At 34.6% G+C, this 19746-nt stretch overlaps 1 protein-coding gene across 2 annotated transcripts in view; it reads left to right on the top strand.

The window, feature by feature from the left end:
* LOC132270666 (uncharacterized) overlaps positions 1–18083 on the top strand; it is a 46197-nt gene extending 28114 nt beyond the window's left edge. Inside the window, exons 1-2 of one of the 2 annotated variants that reach the window (XR_009469556.1) lie at positions 17353–17734; positions 17861–18083. Coding sequence is in view for 1 of the 2 variants with exons in the window: in XM_059771849.1 (XP_059627832.1) it covers positions 17861–17877 (17 nt within the window). In the remaining variant the exon portion in view is untranslated. Of the gene's footprint in view, positions 1–17352; positions 17735–17860 lie in introns of those variants that run through there. The other variant, XM_059771849.1, reaches the window with a different exon arrangement.
* The last annotated feature ends 1663 nt before the right edge of the window (positions 18084–19746 follow it).

Genomic DNA, 19746 nt, shown 5'->3' with positions numbered 1-19746 from the left:
TTATATTTCTTGTAAAAAGAGACAGAGCTCTCTTCAAAAGTGCTCGGGATAGGGAAATTGTGATACCACCGAATTTCCGGATGCGGGTTGGCCAGGCCCACGCCCGATCACCCGAGGATATCAAATCAATTAGCAATAATCGAACACAGAATACAAATAAGAAAACAAGAATAAATAAATAACTGAAAAGAAACTATAACAATAATCCAAAAACCTCAGAATAAAATTTAATTAACAAAGAATGATTCTGATACATCCTACTTCTCCATTTCTATTACAACTCGGGAATCCATCTAGTGGATCCCTAATATATCTCACTGAACTCAAAAGATTAGAAACGAAACCCAAGTCTAAAATATGAAATAAAACCCTGGTCACCGGTGGAGTGAATAACTGTATCTGTTCAGCACGATCCAGCTCCAAGTCTGGAACCAACAAACACCTGTAAAAATAAGAGTGGGTCAGGCCCACATGCAAATTCTTCTCTCACTACAATCCAACCAGTGACTCGATATGCAGATACACCCCAGATATCTCAACAATAGCTATCTAGTCCATACATATATATATATCCACACTAAGGGACATTCACTGGACTACAGTAGGGGTCTCAACCTGAATAGAAGGTAACATGCGAAAACGCACCCAAAGGTGGGCATGAGTACCTAGACCTAGCAGGGTACACCTCATCCTACTATAGCCAGCTACGCATCCACTGCATATACGCACCCTAACCAACAAGTCTGAGACTCAAGCTCAACTCGTGGTACCATAAACATATATATAAAGTCCGTCCAAATCCAGGGTATGCAGTTCAACTATTTACTAAACTGACATACAATAAACCAACTAGTTAGTCACTCAACTTATTCAGTTGATATGACTTAACTACCATCCGTTAATCCAGGAAGTCATCCAACTTGGTTACAGCTGATCTGACTTAGTCACAATTAGGATTCGATATCTTTCAATTCATTCCATTAATCCATTAGGTTAGGTTTATACGTTTTGAGCTAAACCGTCCCTAGTATGTCACCGTCCCATACCGGTACATACAATCCTCCAAATCCATGTAAATTACAACATATATAACAGTTCAATAATTTACAGACCCTAAAAACACCATCCAAATAATTGCAGAAAAATATTTAAAGCTTCAACAATTTAAATCCAAACATTTAACTATATAGTTGCAGAAGACGATTTAATAAATCAACAACTAACATCCAGAGCATGCATAGACCAAATTTAATATGTCAGGGACTCCATCATGCATGAGAATAGGTTAAATAATCCTATTATTATCCAATAAATTGCTAAAATAATTTCAGAAGATTGTTTAATATTTCAGCAATTTAAATCCAAGCATTAACCATATAGTTGCAGGAAACGATTTAATAATTCAGCAACTAGCCTCCTAAGCATGCATAGATCAAAATTAATAATTAAATGACCTTATCATGCACTTGAATGCATTCTAAAACAAGTTTTATAAACACATTATATTCCATCAAATTGCTGAAATTTAATTCAACAATTAATTTATCTTCCATTTGTTAACAACATAGGGAGAGTCTTAATTTTTACACTATTTATCCCGACAACTTAGAATTAAACCCTAATCAATTTAAGGTCCTAATAACACCCAAATTTAGCCTTCTAAACTCTCTGTGGAACCCCAGACCCAACAAATTTAAAACCCATGCTCCAATAGTAAGCACAGTACGTAGAAAATTTTAAAAAAATTAAAACAAATCATAAAATAAAAAGGGAGCCTGCTCCAAAATTAGGAGCAGGCTCTTTTCCAGCCTAGAGCCGGCTCTAGGACTCCTTAGAGCCGGCTCTACTTGTTGTGGGAGCCGGCTCCCACTTCTATGGAGCCGGCTCTCACCTCCTTTGAGAGCCTTCGTCCCCGTTCTGCTCCGTTTCAGTCCGTCTGCTCCCTCTCTGATCAATTCCTACCACTCTGTTGGATTCTAAAACTAATCTTAGGAGTCTTAATTGAGTCTATAAGCATCCCCAAGGTTGTTTTCAATAACTGGGACCAATTACAGAGGTTAGATTTAGCCATTAAACTAGCATGTTTACAGTACGAAACTTAAGCTAACTTGCAACGTCCATTCCATTCTAACTCCTCTGTTCCTCTTTACCCCTGAACCTAAAGATCTTATATCATTATAGTAACATCCCCATGATTTATTTACAGAGGTTAAAGACAATTACAGAGACTAAAATTGCTTAACAACAAAATATGCCTAAAACAGAAAACTGATCAAGGCTTGAAACAAGCTTGCACGCATTATACCATAATCAAATTTAACACGTAATGATCATCAATATATTATATAGCAAGCATGTAAGTTCCGATTTTAAAAAAAAAATAATTAAACCCTAGAGATTATCTAGGTGCACAAAACACAAGCCAGAGGGAAGGAGGAAGAGAAGAACTTGCCTGTGATTTCAGTAATGAAATCTCGGCGTCGTCTCTAAGTTTCCGGCAACTGCTAACTTCCTTCAAGCCTCCTATGGGTTTGACTTAATCCACCACAACCCTCCCTTGATCCTCTCTATTCTTCTCCTTTGTAGCTCTTATGATTTCCTCTATTCTCTCAACTCTCTCTTTATTCTGTTTTATTTCCACCGTGCCGTGAATAAGGTTCTCCCAACCCTCAGTAAAAACTCATACACGTATATATATAGGCACTTAGAAAAACCCTAATCAATTTAAGGTCCTAATAACACCCAAATTTAGCCTTCTAAACTCTCTGTGGAACCCCAGACCCAACAGATTTAAAACCCATGCTCCAATAGTAAGCACAGTACGTAGAAAATTAAAAAAAAATTAAAACAAATCATAAAATAAAAAGGGAGCCTGCTCCAAAATTAGGAGCAGGCTCTTTTCCAGCCTAGAGCCGGCTCTAGGACTCCTTAGAGCCGGCTCTACTTGTTGTGGGAGCCAGCTCTACTTGTTGTGGGAGCCGGCTCCCACTTCTATGGAGCCGGTTCTCACCTCCTTTGAGAGCCTTCGTTCCCGTTCTGCTCTGTTTCAGTCCGTCTGCTCCCTCTCTGATCAATTCCTACCACTCTGCTGGGTTCTAAAACTAATCTTAGGAGTCTTAATTGAGTCTAGAAGCATCCCCAAGGTTGTTTTCAATAACTGAGACCAATTACAGAGGTTAGATTTAGCCATTAAACTAGCATGTTTACAGTACGAAACTTAAGCTAACTTGCAACGTCCATTCCATTCTAACTCCTCTGTTCCTCTTTACCCCTGAACCTAAAGATCTTATATCATCATAGTAACATCCCCATGATTTATTTACAGAGGTTAAGGCAATTACAGAGACTAAAATTGCTTAACAACATAACATGCCTAAAACAGAAAACTGATCAAGGCTTGAAACAAGCTTGCACACATTATACCATAATCAAATTTAATACGTAAAGATCATCAATATATTATATAGCAAGCATGTAAGTTCTGATTTAAAAAAAAATTAATTAAACCCTAGAGATTATCTAGGTGCACAGAACACAAGCCAGAGGGAAGGAGGAAGAGAAGAACTTGCCTGTGATTTCAGTAATGAAATCTCGGCGTCGTCTCTAAGTTTCCGGCAACTGCTAACTTCTTTCAAGCCTCCTATGGGTTTGACTTAATCCACCACAACCCTCCCTTGATCCTCTCTATTCTTCTCCTTGGTAGCTCTTATGATTTCCTCTGTTCTCTCAACTCTCTCTTTATTCTGTTTTATTTCCACCGTGCCGTGAATAAGGTTCTCCCAACCCTCAGTAAAAACTCATACACGTATATATATAGGCACTTAGAAAAACCCTAATTAAACTAGAGCTAAGACAGAAACCCTAATCAAACTAGAGTCAGCCGATAAAATCCTAATCATATACATATATAACAGATACCTATATGACGTCCTAATAAAACCCTAATCTTAAATAAAGAAATGAAAACAAATAATTAAATTAAAATAGTAAATCAAAGAATTAAAACTACATCATTTAAATCAACTTACCAAATAAACCAATTAAATTAAATCAAATAACCAATTAAATTACACAATTAAATCAAATAATGAAAGAAAACAATTAAACACCCAAGCAACTAGTCACATAAAAATGAAATAAAAATAATTAAATTCCAATTTTATCCTTTTTAAAACTAGGGGTATTACATTCTTCCCCCTTAACAAACGGAATTTCGTCCTCGGAATTCACAAAACCTTGAATTATTTTAAAACTCATTTCCGTTTCGTTGTGGACTCTACCTCTATGTATAGGCTCCCCCACATTCTAAATCTTCCAAGAACAATTTATGGGTCCAATATAAAGGAAACACAAAAATTATTCAACACGTAAATTATATGTAGCAACTACGCATCCTGACCCAAATTTTGATATAGGGTAAATATCCATATTCCTCCAAATTCCATAGCATAGATGTGTAAAACTTCTATGCAGCCCATCCCAATGTTTGAAAACACTAATCAATAGGCTACCGCCTAAATGAAGAAAACCATCCATGAGAAGTCAATTTTATTAATACATAAGAACTGACCTTCCTTAATAACGCTCCTTGCTTTCGATATGGAAGACATTCCAAATCAACTGTTTCCTGATAGGAAAAACTATAGTGTACAAGCGGAACTAGTTACCACATCCTACTACCGCCTCCAAACTGCGCGTAATCCAACATAAAGAAGCGTATATCTCTCAAACGTATCATTAAGTGAAGTTAGGATCTAATTGTATAACCCCCGTTTCCATGTCAAACCAACAGGTAAGAGGTCTACACCATATAAAATACAAAACCTTCTACGTTGTCATACTATCCTCCGTATGCCAACAATATGAGAAGTGAAGTAAGCACTTCCAACTTCCCATAAAAACCTAGGATACCTATCCCAAGTATCTCCTCCATGATCAAATATACATTCCCGATTCAATCCCTCGTCGAAAGATATGAAGCACAGCTATACCTCCGTTATAAATGCAATGTAGAACTAATGTGAAATACCAAAGTGAACATTACGAGAATTAGGTCTAGTAGCAAACTTGCTCAATCTGCCACTCTTAATCCATATGGAATTAAAATTCCAATAGATATCAACAAGTTCTACCAACCTTCCACTTCTGATTAGTCCTACTCCTATTTTAATTTAGGCAATGGCAAAAATCACTAATGAGATTTGGTTATCCATTTACTAGAACCGACATTTGATGTCTTGATGTTCCTTATAACCGTCCGTGTGCATCGAGAAAATTTCTACGAATTTTACACCTCAGTCACTCCCGATAACACTCACCGAATCAACAAATCCTCCCCTAGTACCTTAAGCTCTTTTCTGAATAAGGTAACACTGTCTCCAGGGTCAGCTCCGACATTGGAGGTTGACCCCCCTTAATTTCCTTGATAAAAGCAAGTGTCATTAGTTCACAAACTAAGACCCCCAACTCCTAATGTAACAACTAACGAAAAAACTCCTATCGGTTGTTACAAGTGTCCTCATCCATGTTCCCTTCCACCAGACAGAACTTAACGCAAAGTGCGAATCACCACATTGATGCATCTAAGTCATCTTGTAATCCCCTCTATTCATATGAACTGATAGTTCACTAGTTCGAAATAAACAAGATCTGAGCTGATTTAATTTATAACTCAACCCTCAACTAAATCTGTAATGATGTTCTATCATTTCCACCTTAGTACAGAAAATAACTGCAAGGATTTTGTGATCTCTGATGATCCATCTCGACCATCTAATTTTGTTAGACTAGAAGAAAACCACTTTGTCCCTCCTCCTGACCCTTAAAAATTGCTTCAGACCATGAGTGCATCATATTATCCGCCAGAATGAAGAAAGAACTAAGTGTTGTAACCCTCAGTCCTTGCATCCTCCTCCTATCCTGCCTACCAAAAGTAGCATTAGTTTGGTACCACCAGTTTCCATCTGCACCCATTGTATAAATCGGAGCATCTACCAAACTAACTTCGCAAACAAACATGTAGATACGAATCCGTGATAACCTTACCGATATAGAAAATCAATCGGTAATTCTGTTCACTGATAGTCAACTAACTATGACTTTTTCACGCACATCGTGTACCGCTCCCTTATGATAGGTGACCGGTCTCACCATCCTATCTTCGACACACCCTACCTTGGTACCATAAGTAGTGTCAATTTGACTCCCTGTCCCGCTTCTAAAACTTATGAAACTTTTTCCATCCTCCATATAGTCATCAATGTCCTAACAACAACTAATTGTTGCCAATTATGACCCTAAAAATTTCTACATTTTATATAATGTAGAAACTTTGGTTCCTCCTTCAAGTGCAACACCAACAACTCTTCCAAATAACGCCCTCATGAATAGTGTCATAACTTCGAATAGGCTGATGAAGATTTAATCAATCCACTATCCTTTCGCGGCGTCATTCTAATAAGTACCTACCAGCACAAAATCCTCCATCCGAACCATAATGGCATTACAGTGATCTTCACCTACCACATCCTCACGAATCCCCAAAGCATTAACAATCACCATTATTATAGCGTTGTAAAAAACAAATCCCTACCTAGCATAGAACATATCAAACTAATCATTGTAGATTATTTAACTCATATTAGTAGTGTAACCATCTCTTCCTAAGTAGCATATCATATTAATGCATATCCAGGTCTAATAGATGGGCTAGAAGTTTGTATCTCTACCCAATCCTATGACCCTATATCCACCAATCCTAGCGCATATAGCGCTATTACTCCATGTTATTATAATAATAGTTGGCTGACATACTTGTGCCCCAACTAAATCCTATTCCAAATCCTGAACCAATTAACAAAAATGAAACACGTAACAACAAAATGCAACATAAAATAACAAAATCAAACACATAGATACACACAATACAACAAAACAACCAAAATGTAATTCTACTTAAGACATACTTCATTCCAGAGAAGAAAACCTCCTTTGACATCAAGTTGCCAAACTAGGTCACAAAAGGTCATTTCGTAGTTTCGTTTGTAATCATCCAACCTTGAAACCTATCCATTAACCATAGCTTAACAGCAACATTCTTTTGCCTAAGTAAATACCAAAAGCTTACCCCTTTTCCTCCTTATACTCGGAATGCCAACCATCTATTGTGGCTTTACAATGCAACGTAAAACGTCATAACCTAATCCCCATTCGCTCCAAAATATGATATAAAATCACATCTTTGTTCTGATAAGAACTCCATTCGATTCCCAAACGCCTAAAGAGTACTTTTCAATTAACTCTCTGAGAGACGACACGAAAATTCATCCATATGTAGATTGGGTCACACTAACGCTACCAGTATCATTCACTATACTGCTGGTGAATGAGAGCACCCTCATGCGATCCTTCATCTTCAAGCTTCAATATCCCCTTTCTTGAGGACGCTGATATCTCCCCTCTTAGGATCCTCTTCAGAATCCTACTATTCACTTGTCTCCTTTTTGAGAACAACTAAAGTTATGTTGGTCCCGATAAGCGGTGACCTAACACCTACACCGTAATCCTTCCATGGTGTATACTTTCTAAGTAATACTAACCTTGAAACTAAACCTTCGATCCCAAGTTCTGCTTCTCGCAAAGAACTTGACAACCTACTCCTTTACTCCTTTGGGTCTGTATCGCTTTCGCCTTGAACCCCATCCTCCTCTTAGTGTCAACCATTTATGGAAATTGACATCAACTCCCTCGAACGATCCGTAAAGAGAGTACAACGAATCCTAACATGGCTCTAAGTTTTAAGAGACACAACGCGGAAGTCTTATAATGAAAACATTCCTAAGGACACTAGAACCTGGAGTGCTCTGATACCAACTGTGATACCCCCGAATTTCCGGATGCGGGTTGGCCAGGCCCACGCCCGATAACCCGAGGATATCAAATCAATTAGCAATAATCGAACACAGAATACAAATAAGAAAACAAGAATAAATAAATAACTGAAAAGAAACTATAATAATAATCCAAAAACCTCAGAATAAAATTTAATTAACAAAGAATGATTCTGATACATCCTACTTCTCCATTTCTATTACAACTCGGGAATCCATCTAGTGGATCCCTAATATATCTCACTGAACTCAAAAGATTGGAAACGAAACCTAAGTCTAAAATATGAAATAAAACCCTGGTCATCGGTGGAGTGAATAATTGTATCTGCTCAGCATGATCTAGCTCCAAGTCTGGAACCAACAAACACCTGTAAAAATAAGAGTGGCTCAGGCCCACATGCAAATTCTTCTCTAACTACAATCCAACCAGTGACTCGATACGCAGATACACTCTAGATATCTCAACAATAGCTATCTAGTCCATACATATATATATATCCACACTAAGGGACATTCACTAGACTACAGTAGGGGTCTCAACCTGAATAGAAGGCAACATGCGAAAACGCACCCAAAGGTGGGCATGAGTACCTAGACCTAACAGGATACACCTCAACCTACTATAGCCAGCTACGCATCCACTGCATATACGCACCCTAACCAACGAGTCTGAGACTCAAGCTCAACTCGTGGTACCATAAACATATATATAAAGTCCGTCCAAATCCAGGGTATGTAGTTCAACTATTTATTAAACTGACATACAATAAACCAACTAGTTAGTCACTCAACTTATTCAGTTGATATGACTTAACTACCATCCGTTAATCCAGGAAGTCATCCAACTTGGTTACAGCTGATCTGACTTAGTCATAATTAGGATTCGATATCTTTCAATTCATTCCATTAATCCATTAGGTTAGGTTTATGCGTTTTGAGCTAAACCGTCCCTAGTATGTCACCGTCCCATACCGGTACATACAATCCTCCATATCCATGTAAATTACAACATATATAACAGTTCAATAATTTACAGACCCAAAAACCACCATCCAAAATAATTGCAGAAAAATATTTAAAGCTTCAGCAATTTAAATCCAAACATTTAACCATATAGTTGCAGGAGACGATTTAATAAATCAACAACTAACATCCAGAGCATGCATAGACCAAATTTAATATGTCAGGGACTCCATCATGCATGAGAATAGGTTAAATAATCCTATTATTATCTAATAAATTGCTAAAACAATTTCAGAAGATTGTTTAATATTTCAGCAATTTAAATCCAAGCATTAACCATATAGTTGCAGGAAACGATTTAATAATTCAGCAACTAGCCTCCTAAGCATGCATAGATCAAAATTAACAATTAAATGACCTTATCATGCACTTGAATGCATTCTAAAACAAGTTTTATAAACACATTATATTCCATCAAATTGCTGAAATTTAATTCAACAATTAATTTATCTTCCATTTGTTAACAACATAGGGAGAGTCTTAATTTTTACACTGTTTATCCCGATAACTTAGAATTAAATCCTAATCAATTTAAGGTCCTAATAACACCCAAATTTAGCCTTCTAAACTCTCTGTGGAACCCCAGACCCAACAGATTTAAAACCCATGCTCCAATAGTAAGCACAGTACGTAGAAAATTTAAAAAAAATTAAAACAAATCATAAAATAAAAAGGGAGCCTGCTCCAAAATTTGGAGCAGGCTCTTTTCCAGCCTAGAGCCGGCTCTAGGACTCCTTAGAGCCGGCTCTACTTGTTGTGGGAGCCAGCTCTACTTGTTGTGGGAGCCGGCTCCCACTTCTATGGAGCCGGTTCTCACCTCCTTTGAGAGCCTTCGTTCCCGCTCTGCTCTGTTTCAGTCCGTCTGCTCCCTCTCTGATCAATTCCTACCACTCTGCTGGGTTCTAAAACTAATCTTAGGAGTCTTAATTGAGTCTAGAAGCATCCCCAAGGTTGTTTTCAATAACTGAGACCAATTACAGAGGTTAGATTTAGCCATTAAACTAGCATGTTTACAGTACGAAACTTAAGCTAACTTGCAACGTCCATTCCATTCTAACTCCTCTGTTCCTCTTTACCCCTGAACCTAAAGATCTTATATCATCATAGTAACATCCCCATGATTTATTTACAGAGGTTAAAGGCAATTACAGAGACTAAAATTGCTTAACAACATAACATGCCTAAAACAGAAAACTGATCAAGGCTTGAAACAAGCTTGCACACATTATACCATAATCAAATTTAATACGTAAAGATCATCAATATATTATATAGCAAGCATGTAAGTTCCGATTTAAAAAAAAATTAATTAAACCCTAGAGATTATCTAGGTGCACAGAACACAAGCCAGAGGGAAGGAGGAAGAGAAGAACTTGCCTGTGATTTCAGTAATGAAATCTCGGCGTCGTCTCTAAGTTTTCGGCAACTGCTAACTTCCTTCAAGCCTCCTATGGGTTTGACTTAATCCACCACAACCCTCCCTTAATCCTCTTTATTCTTCTCCTTGGTAGCTCTTATGATTTCCTCTGTTCTCTCAACTCTCTCTTTGTTCTGTTTTATTTCCACCGTGCCGTGAATAAGGTTCTCCCAACCCTCAGTAAAAACTCATACACGTATATATATAGGCACTTAAAAAAACCCTAATTAAACTATAGCTAAGACAAAAACCCTAATCAAACTAGAGTCAGCCGATAAAATCCTAATCATATACATATATAACAGATACCTATATGACGTCCCAATAAAACCCTAATATTAAATAAAGAAATGTAAACAAATAATTAAATTAAAATAGTAAATCAAAGAATTAAAACTACATCATTTAAATCAACTTACCAAATAAACCAATTCAATTAAATCAAATAACCAATTAAATTACACAATTAAATCAAATAATGAAAGAAAATAATTAAACACCCAAGCAACTAGTCACATAAAAATGAAATAAAAATAATTAAATTTCAATTTTATCCTTTTTAAAATTAGAGGTATTACAGAAATCCTCTGCAGCTGGAGAGAACTAGGCTTCCCTAACCCCAATTATATTTTTCCTCCAATCCTTCTCGGATTTGATTTTATCCGTGCAGATGGACCTCTTCTCAATGGGGAAAAAGTGGTAAAACGGTTCATCAGTTCTGATCTTGCTAACCTTGTAACAGAGGAGAAGATCTACGAGGTCCAGATCCAGACCTCTGTCACGAATCAGGAGTAGCATAACTGACAAAATCCTAAGGAAATTTGGGTTTACTTGCAAAGGGGAAAGATTTAGCTTGTTGAAAATATAGCAAAAGAAGGGATGCAAAGGAAACCTAAGGAGATTAAGATGGAGGAGTGAAAACAGGACCTCGCCGAGAAGAAGGCCAGCACCGGTTCTAATATTCACCTCTCGGGGGCAATTTCTAATTTCTACATCATCAGGGAGGTGAAGTTTCATGCGAAGAACGTCTAGATCTACTGTCATGGTGAGAATGAATGAAGATTTCGAGGAGGAGAAAGAAGTCTTCCAAAAGAAAAATGCAAATGAAACTAACCTCAGAGAGTGAGAACGGCAAAAAGTATTGCAAGGCCACTGGAAGGAGGATCTTTTGCAAGAGATCGCCGGAGAGGATTCAAACAACAGAAAGTGAGATAGAGACGGTAAAGAGGATCGATGGAACATCTATGAAGCTTATAAAGACAAGGTGAGCCCAAGGGCCGAGGAGTCAGGAAAGCGATGAGTTTTTTGAATCTCAAAACGTTGACCCTTAAATCTAACCGTCTATTCTCCCACGCGATCTTCTCGAGCCGTCAGGTTATCATTAGCAGCCTCTAATAATTACCCCCTAATCAATAAGGGGTAATTATGGGGGCAGTTGAGGATGCAACAAGTGGCATGAGCCGGATATAGTTCGCTGGAACGGGATCGGGTCGAACAATTGAAGTATGGCCCATGCCAAAGCACCCCGGAATGGGCCGAACCTAGAGGATCCACCGAGGAAGATCAAGCCCATTGGAAGATCAGGCCCAGAAGAAAGAAAACTTTTGAATATAGGCCCAATGTAATCAGTTAACAATAATAATTGTAATGGTCCATTACAGGTGGATAAGAAGGGGGGAATTTTTTGGATTCTATAGAAGGGTAAGAATTCTAGAGAGAGAAAAAAGAAACGAAGTCTTGCATCTTCAATAACCTATAAAATCATATATGGATTCACTGTAAGATATAATCGGATTATTGAATTAGATCACCTATTTTTCTTATCGGATTCGAATCGAATGAGATCAGATCCGATCCAAATTCAGTTCAACACTTTACCTTGAGAGGAAAATATATAATACCCGATCTAATGATCCATTTATGCATCAAATAAGAGAGTGAGACCTTCCACTTACTTGTATTGTGTATAAATAACAAATTTTGGTTAGTTAATTCACTATAACAAATCAATGCAAGTATTACTACTCTACAATTATTACTCAAAAAAAAAAAAAAAGGTGCAATTATTACACTTATTCCTCCGAATAGATAAGGACAGCTGTTTACTTGCATTCTTTTTCCTAAGTCTGGAGTGTTGAATAATTTCTCATTTCTTTACACTTGTACTTATGTTTGATAATCTTTAAAAGGAGATTAATGATGGATTTAATTGCACGAGGGTGTTTTATGGGCGCCTTTTTTTTGACTGGACTAAAATTAGGTATAGTAAAAATAAAAACAAAAATTTGGGGTGGATCCGCCAGTGACCCTATGGTAGAATTAAGTTCTAGAAGCAACTAAGTGACAGAGAAGTTTTAACCCTATATCACCCTTGCCCTTATACATAGAGGGTTCAGAGTGATTGCTTCCTCCTTAAAATTAAGTTTGTAGGAATTGGTTTAGGACTGTTTTTAAAATTTTTGGAGAATTTGTTTAATTGTAATTGGGTTTTCTCATGTTTTTAATTAATTTTCTTATGTTTTCAATTTGCTAAAGTAGTTAGTTTTCTTACTCAGTTAAGTTTCCAGCCATTACAACAAATTGGGGATACACCAATGTTCTTTTTTAAAACTGTAGTGTCACGGAGTAATTATGAGTGAACAGTTATTACCGTTGGTATATCTTAAATTTCACCTGCACATAAAAAGAAACGCTAATAAGAGCAACATTGTCCAACACTCCTTCCCCTCTAGGGAATATTTTCTGAAATAGTTGATTGTGGAACTTTTGGCATTATTATATTATAAATACAAGATCAAATGAATTAATTCAATTATCAATAATATATCAAAATTTTCTTTAACTTTGTGGATTCAAAATTACTTCTTGTTCTTTGTGCACATTTCATATCTTTCACTTTGTCAAAAATATGATCATCGACATTAAGTTCCATCGTATGAAGCATAATGTTGGTCTTAGATACAGAGTCAGAAATAGAGATGTATCTTCTTCTTTTTTTTTTTTTTTTTTTTAATGTAAATTAATTGTATTAAAGAATAAGGGACAACGCAGGGCACGTCAAAGCCCAAAAGCTAGGACAATAAGCCAGGGATAAACAAGCAAACTCAACCCAAACTAGTAATAGAGATTTAGGTTTGTGTGTATATATATTTGTGTAATTTTGCAACAAGATGTCGGGATATTTGACATTGATATTTGACATCTTGAATGGGCTTCGGAGTCTTTCATTTTGAATTTTTGAGCTATAAAAGAGACTTGTTTTTCTTGTAAAAATGGGATATAAATTTCATGATCAAATGTACCAGGTTTTGCTGCATTATTTTGAATGCAAGTGCATGGATATATATTATACACTCCTGTCTTTTGCTGCATTTTTTATTATTATTAATGATCAAATCAGGTATGAATTGCCAAGACGAGTAAAATTTTTCATGTCAATCTAACAATTGAGAAAGAGATTTAATTGCAAATATTCAAATGTGGGTTTAAAATTATTAAATCTATGTCTTGGATTTGAAATTTAAAAAAACAAAAAAAAAAAAAATATTATAAATTTTCAAAAAATTTCTTTCAATTTCAAACCTATGCCAAACCATCTCTGTACTTCCAAACATAATATTTTGTAATGATACATATTTATTATGAATTGCAAAGTGATAAGTCCCATGACATGGACTATGGGAAATTATTATACTGCACTAGTTGATTTGACATGTGGTGAACTAATTTAATAAAAGTTTATGTTTATTTTTATTTTTTTTTATAATATATTTAACAGGATTCATTTTTTTAATTTAAAAATCTAAATTTAACTGATCTATCAAATATGAATGGAATAAAACCATCAAAAAAAAAATTTCATCAACTATTGGTGGATCACACAACCTCTCTCGTATTCGGAATTGTTCCTCACTTTGTTTACTTTGGACTTGGGCATTTGGCTCAATGGTTCTCGAAGGTCTTTAATAAGGATGTCAACATCCAGAGTCTTTAAAATCAACATTCAATTGTTGAACGGCATTCATATTAAAGTACCGGGTCTTTAATTTCCAATATTTTACACCTATTTTCTTCAATTAGGAATTTATGATTTAAGTTTTTTTAAACGGTAGCATAATAAAATAACTAAATTAATTATCAATTTTATGTTTGTGCTTAATTATGTGAAATGCTTGAAATTATTAATTCGGACTTTAGATTTCTAATACCCGAATTATTTTGTTATTTGACCAAACAATGACCCTTGTATAAACAATAGTGAGAAAACAGGAATTTTCAATAAATTGTGGGAAAGTGTAATGGACTCCACAAGTTATCCCCAAAATAATTAGACGCATATAATTTGATTTACTAAAATTTTTGTGATATCAACAGCATGAAAATATTAAAAAACTGTATAAACTCTCAAGCACTCGAAGCGTGCATAAACTTTAAGGTGACATGAAAATATTAGAATGCATGTAGCCTTGTGATACTTGCTATTTTTTATAGGGTCGTGTGTTTTTTTGTTAAAGAAAAAAAATCAAATCAAATTATATTAAAAAAAAATTAAGGTTAGCCCCACCTAATAACTTAGGTTTTTGGGTCGAATTGCAAAGCACCCATCATTACAATTGGTATCAGAGTCAGGCTCAATCCTTAATATAATGTCATGCCAAGCCCATCACCTGGAAGACGAGCAAATATTAAAATTTTTGAGTTGAATCGTGAAACACCCCAATCTACCTGACATTAATCTTCTTTTTTCTCTAGGGCCCAATATACTGAAAACAATGGGCATTGTGGGAAAATTCTACAAACAGCACAAAATGCAGTTCCTCTACACCTTCCATTGTGGTGACATTTTTGTCGTTGGACCCAAACAACCAGATATTTAGTAAAATAAGTAAATAAAACCTTAATCTTTTCCCATCCAAGGGTAGTTTAATATTTTTATCACACTATTAACTCCCGTGTAAGGACAGGTCCTCTTTGCGGAGTTAAATAAATTTTTCAGTAATTCATTATGCTAAATATTATAGTTGATCTCGTGATACTTACTCTTGTTTCAAATGTAAGATTATTTATTAATCGTGTGACCCACATGATTTGGAAATGTAATATATTTTATTAATTAATAGTTATGTAAATAGATATTAGATTAATATTATATTATTTGATCAACTTATAAATTACTTTTTTGATAATTAATTAATGGATAAGTGTTTTTCTATTTATTCCTTATTTTGATGGAAAGTGAAATTAAAGTTTACTAAAAAGAAAACTGATTTTCTCTCTACCTTTATATAAAAGTTTTTATTTACACACGTATAATATTTATGTGTGTAAAAGGTCAAAAGAGAGAAATCAGTCGCCACTACTTAATGGTATTTATATTTAATTACTTTATTAATGCATTATAGATATGTGAAAATAATGAAATTTTAAGATCTTAGAATTTATGTTTATTTGTGATTAATGTTTTACATAAATAATTATAGTTTACAAAGTGAAAGGTAATGATTCAACTCAAATTACAGACCTGTATTATTTGTCAAGAAATATATATACTATATTATATATAATATATGAAAGTCTATAATTTAGTTGTATATGTGTTGTTTTTTGTCAGGATACAAAAGATAATGGAACACGCCTAACATTAACCAACTCTTTTTCTCCAGGGCCCAACAAATTGTACTGGATAGACTGAGAACATTGGACATGTTCTACAGAAGGGACAAACTGCAGTTCCTCTGCATCTTCCCCTATAGTGACTTTCTTGTCAGTCAACCCAAACAATGCGATTTTTAGTAGAATAAGTAAACCAACCTTAATCTTTTCCCATCTTAGCTTCAGTTCACACATATGGCTCAATAATACACATATATATATATATATATATATATATATATGTATGTATATATAAATGAATGTAATTTACTAATTGCTGAACTTATTACCTTTTATTGATAACCAAAATTACAGTTGTAATACGGATTTTTTTTTTTCCTTTAACAAAATCAAAATTTTATTTGTGAATAATAGTTAACTATCAGGGTCAAAAAATTCTTGAGTTCAAATATCACCATTAGCAAAAATAATTAAAATCGAAATATATGTTAAATTAAAAAAAGACCACATGTGAGAAGCTGTGTTAGAGAATATAAATGTTAAAATTACACTCTAAGAACTTAAGTTTTAAAATAATGGCGGTTAACGTACAACTAAATATTGTTCCTTTCTTCTTTCAATTTGTATATAAATCGAATAATAAAAAAGATACTCATAACAATACAGATGAATATAAGTTCTTAAACTATATTTTTCATGCAGCAAGATTTTATTGAGAGAAAAAAAGAAAAAAGAAAAATAGCGAATCTACTTGGTTTATAATTCTGAAAACAGTTTTTAAATACCTTGAAAATGGGCCCGCTTGGTTTGTAACTCTAAAAACAGTTCTAAGAAATTCAAAAAATATATAACAGTTTTAAGAGAATAGTAAAAGACTGTTATATGAAAACAAACTTTTTTATAAATGAATTTTTAAAAAACAGTTTTAAGAAAACTGAACCAAGTAGATTTTTTGTACAATTTTCAGTTTTCAGTTTTCTGATAACAGAAAATTGTTTTCATAATTACAAACCAAGTATGCCTTGGAAAAACTGAACCAAAAAGTTTTTGAACAATTTTTTTATTCTTAGTTCACAAAAAAAATAAAAAATAAAAAATAAAAAACAACTGCATGCCTAGAATTTTTTTAATATGGCAAGGTGATATCTTTTATTATTATATAACATGGTCTTTAATTTGAAAGGGACATGTAAATTGTTATAAGAATGTGAACTTAATCAAATTCAACGTGTCCCTATCTTATACCTCGGAATGCTTTCAAATCACACATATATGCAAGCTAGATTTCATAAAATTTAGCTTAGGTTTGAACACGTCCAAGGTAGGTGAGGACCACAGGTCCACAGGACAAGACATATAGTCTCTATGGCATTGGAAAATATCTACATTCCATGAATTTGAATACTTGATCTCCTCTATATATATGGCTAGGTGTTATATTAGTTTTACACCAAAACACACACACACACACACACACACTGAGATGGGAGGGATGTTGAGGGTGGGAATGTTGTTTATGGTGGTGATGATAGTGGGTGTTTCAATGGCAAATGGTGAGATGAGTCCGAGCCAGTGTAAGCAGGAGAGGCGGCTCCTCGAAAACGCATGCAAACCAGTTATTTTTGGGCGGGATCCCACCCCTAATTGCTGCCACGAGTTAGGGACACCCATGTTGAGTGTGTGTGCCCCCAAGTTACCCCTAAGCTGGCCGCCCTCCTCGGATCAGTCCAACGTATCGTTAACAAAATTGAAAGTTGTGGAAGGCATGTTCCTCACAACTTCAAGTGTGGCAGTAAGAGCTCTCTCTCTCCCCCTATATATATATATATATATATATATATATATATATATATTTATGCATTATCTATGGCTCATACATTTACTAATTAGATATATACTACTTATTTGATTGATGCAGGTATCACCACTCCGTGAGAAAGGGGATCGAGTACGTACCGACTATATATATATATAATAAACTCTCATTGAATGAGAATATATAGTGTTAAGTGTTCATGTTTATGAGTTATCTACCAATGTATGAGTGAGTTTGAGAAAGAGGTTGAGAGTGTACGTTATGTAATTTCTCAATAACACTATCTATAAGAAATAAGAATGTCTCTGTTGTTATGTATGAAAAACTTGCATTGCTTCTTGCTTTGATTTATTTATTTTTTAGTTATGATGTTCCATACCATCAGGTATCGATTTGGAATGCAAATGTATGGATATCATATATTATGTCTTTTACTAATGAAAGACCCTGAATTGTTATTTAGCATTCGACTTTTTTGAGAAAATAAAAAACAATGTTGTCGATACTGTTGGGATTTATATGCCCTGGTATAGCAAATTCCTATCTGGATTATAGTGACATATGTTCCAAACATTTCTGAAATATTTATGATTTATATAATTGGTGAATTCAATGTATTATGTTTCGATTCACTATGAAATTGATAGTGTCCATGTAATTACAAGAAATATTTGTATATATGTATGTGATGGCAATCAATGCATGATATATAAATAGTAATTATAAATTGTTCATAGTCGGTAATTATGGATGGACTCATAATTAATTAAGACTTGAACTGGATCCGCGTTAGGTTGAGATATATTGCGAGAGCCGTCGTATGCAATTACTCCCTATCACCGTCATGGCATTTGACTCTTAAGCATGAGAAAAATATAAACTCTTTTATTAATTAATAATTACTTTGATTTGTTCGGCGGATTCTTCGGGATCCTTAGACCGACACTTTGGGTAGTTATGTAATTAATAGTTAGAGGGTTATATTTTCAATATTTGCATCATTGCTACTTGTATTTATTTTGTATTGATTATGGTTGATCACAAAGTAAATTCGAAGGCCTTCGTGTGTTTTTAGACAAAATGATTTATTATATATTTATTTATTTAAATTATTATTTTTGTCAAACAAATGTTTTATTGTGATCGAGCCAGAAATAATCAAAGGTACCAAAATAAATATATTAATTAAGTAGTCGGATTGATGGCTATATTTATCCGATAACTAATTATGCATAGAGGGGTCAAAGTGCAATATTGACTTAGAGGTTATTTATTATTTAATTGGAGTTCAATTAATTTCTTTTAGTGGAGTAGAAATTAATTTATGAATTAATTGAATTGGGTCCATGGACCGGGCCAATTATTAATTCATTGTAGCCAATAAAATAATAGGCCCAATGGATTCTCACTCATAGCCCAACTTGATATTGGAATCATATTAGATTTGAGACATATGAATTAGAGATGGAGAAGGATTTGTTGTTTCCTTTTCTTTATTTTTATGTTGCCTATAAATATACATGGTCTATGTATATTTTTGGGGGGTGATTTTTATGAGAAGGAAAAAGGAATAAATTTTCTCTCTCTAGAAAATTAGGGTTTATGTTCTCATCTAATGGAGGCTCCCACAAGCTTAGTTTTCCAAGGTCATTCATGGAGGCATATGAGTGATTCCTAAAGGCAAAAGAATTACCAAAAAGATGGAGATCCATGGAAAAGGTGTCTAGCAAAAGGGATCTACAATAAGTGAGAACATTCACTTTAGAGGAGAGATCTAAGGTTTACTCAAACCTTGATGTAAGTATTCAATCTTTTAATTGAATGATACATCATGTTTTATTTTTGCATAAAACTTGTCTCTAAGTGATGAATCAAGATCTATGAATTTAAATCCCTCGAAAAGTTTTTAAAACTAGCACGTTTCCCAACAGTGGTATCAGAGCATGGTTTGATTCATTACTAGAGATCATGATTTTATGAAAATCATC

The sequence above is a fragment of the Cornus florida genome, unplaced genomic scaffold (genome assembly GCF_030987335.1).
Source record: "Cornus florida cultivar Cherokee Brave unplaced genomic scaffold, ASM3098733v1 CherokeeBrave_3.0.0_Hap2_Chr08, whole genome shotgun sequence".
Lineage (NCBI taxonomy): Eukaryota > Viridiplantae > Streptophyta > Magnoliopsida > Cornales > Cornaceae > Cornus > Cornus florida.
This window is presented reverse-complemented; position numbering and strand designations above follow the sequence as displayed.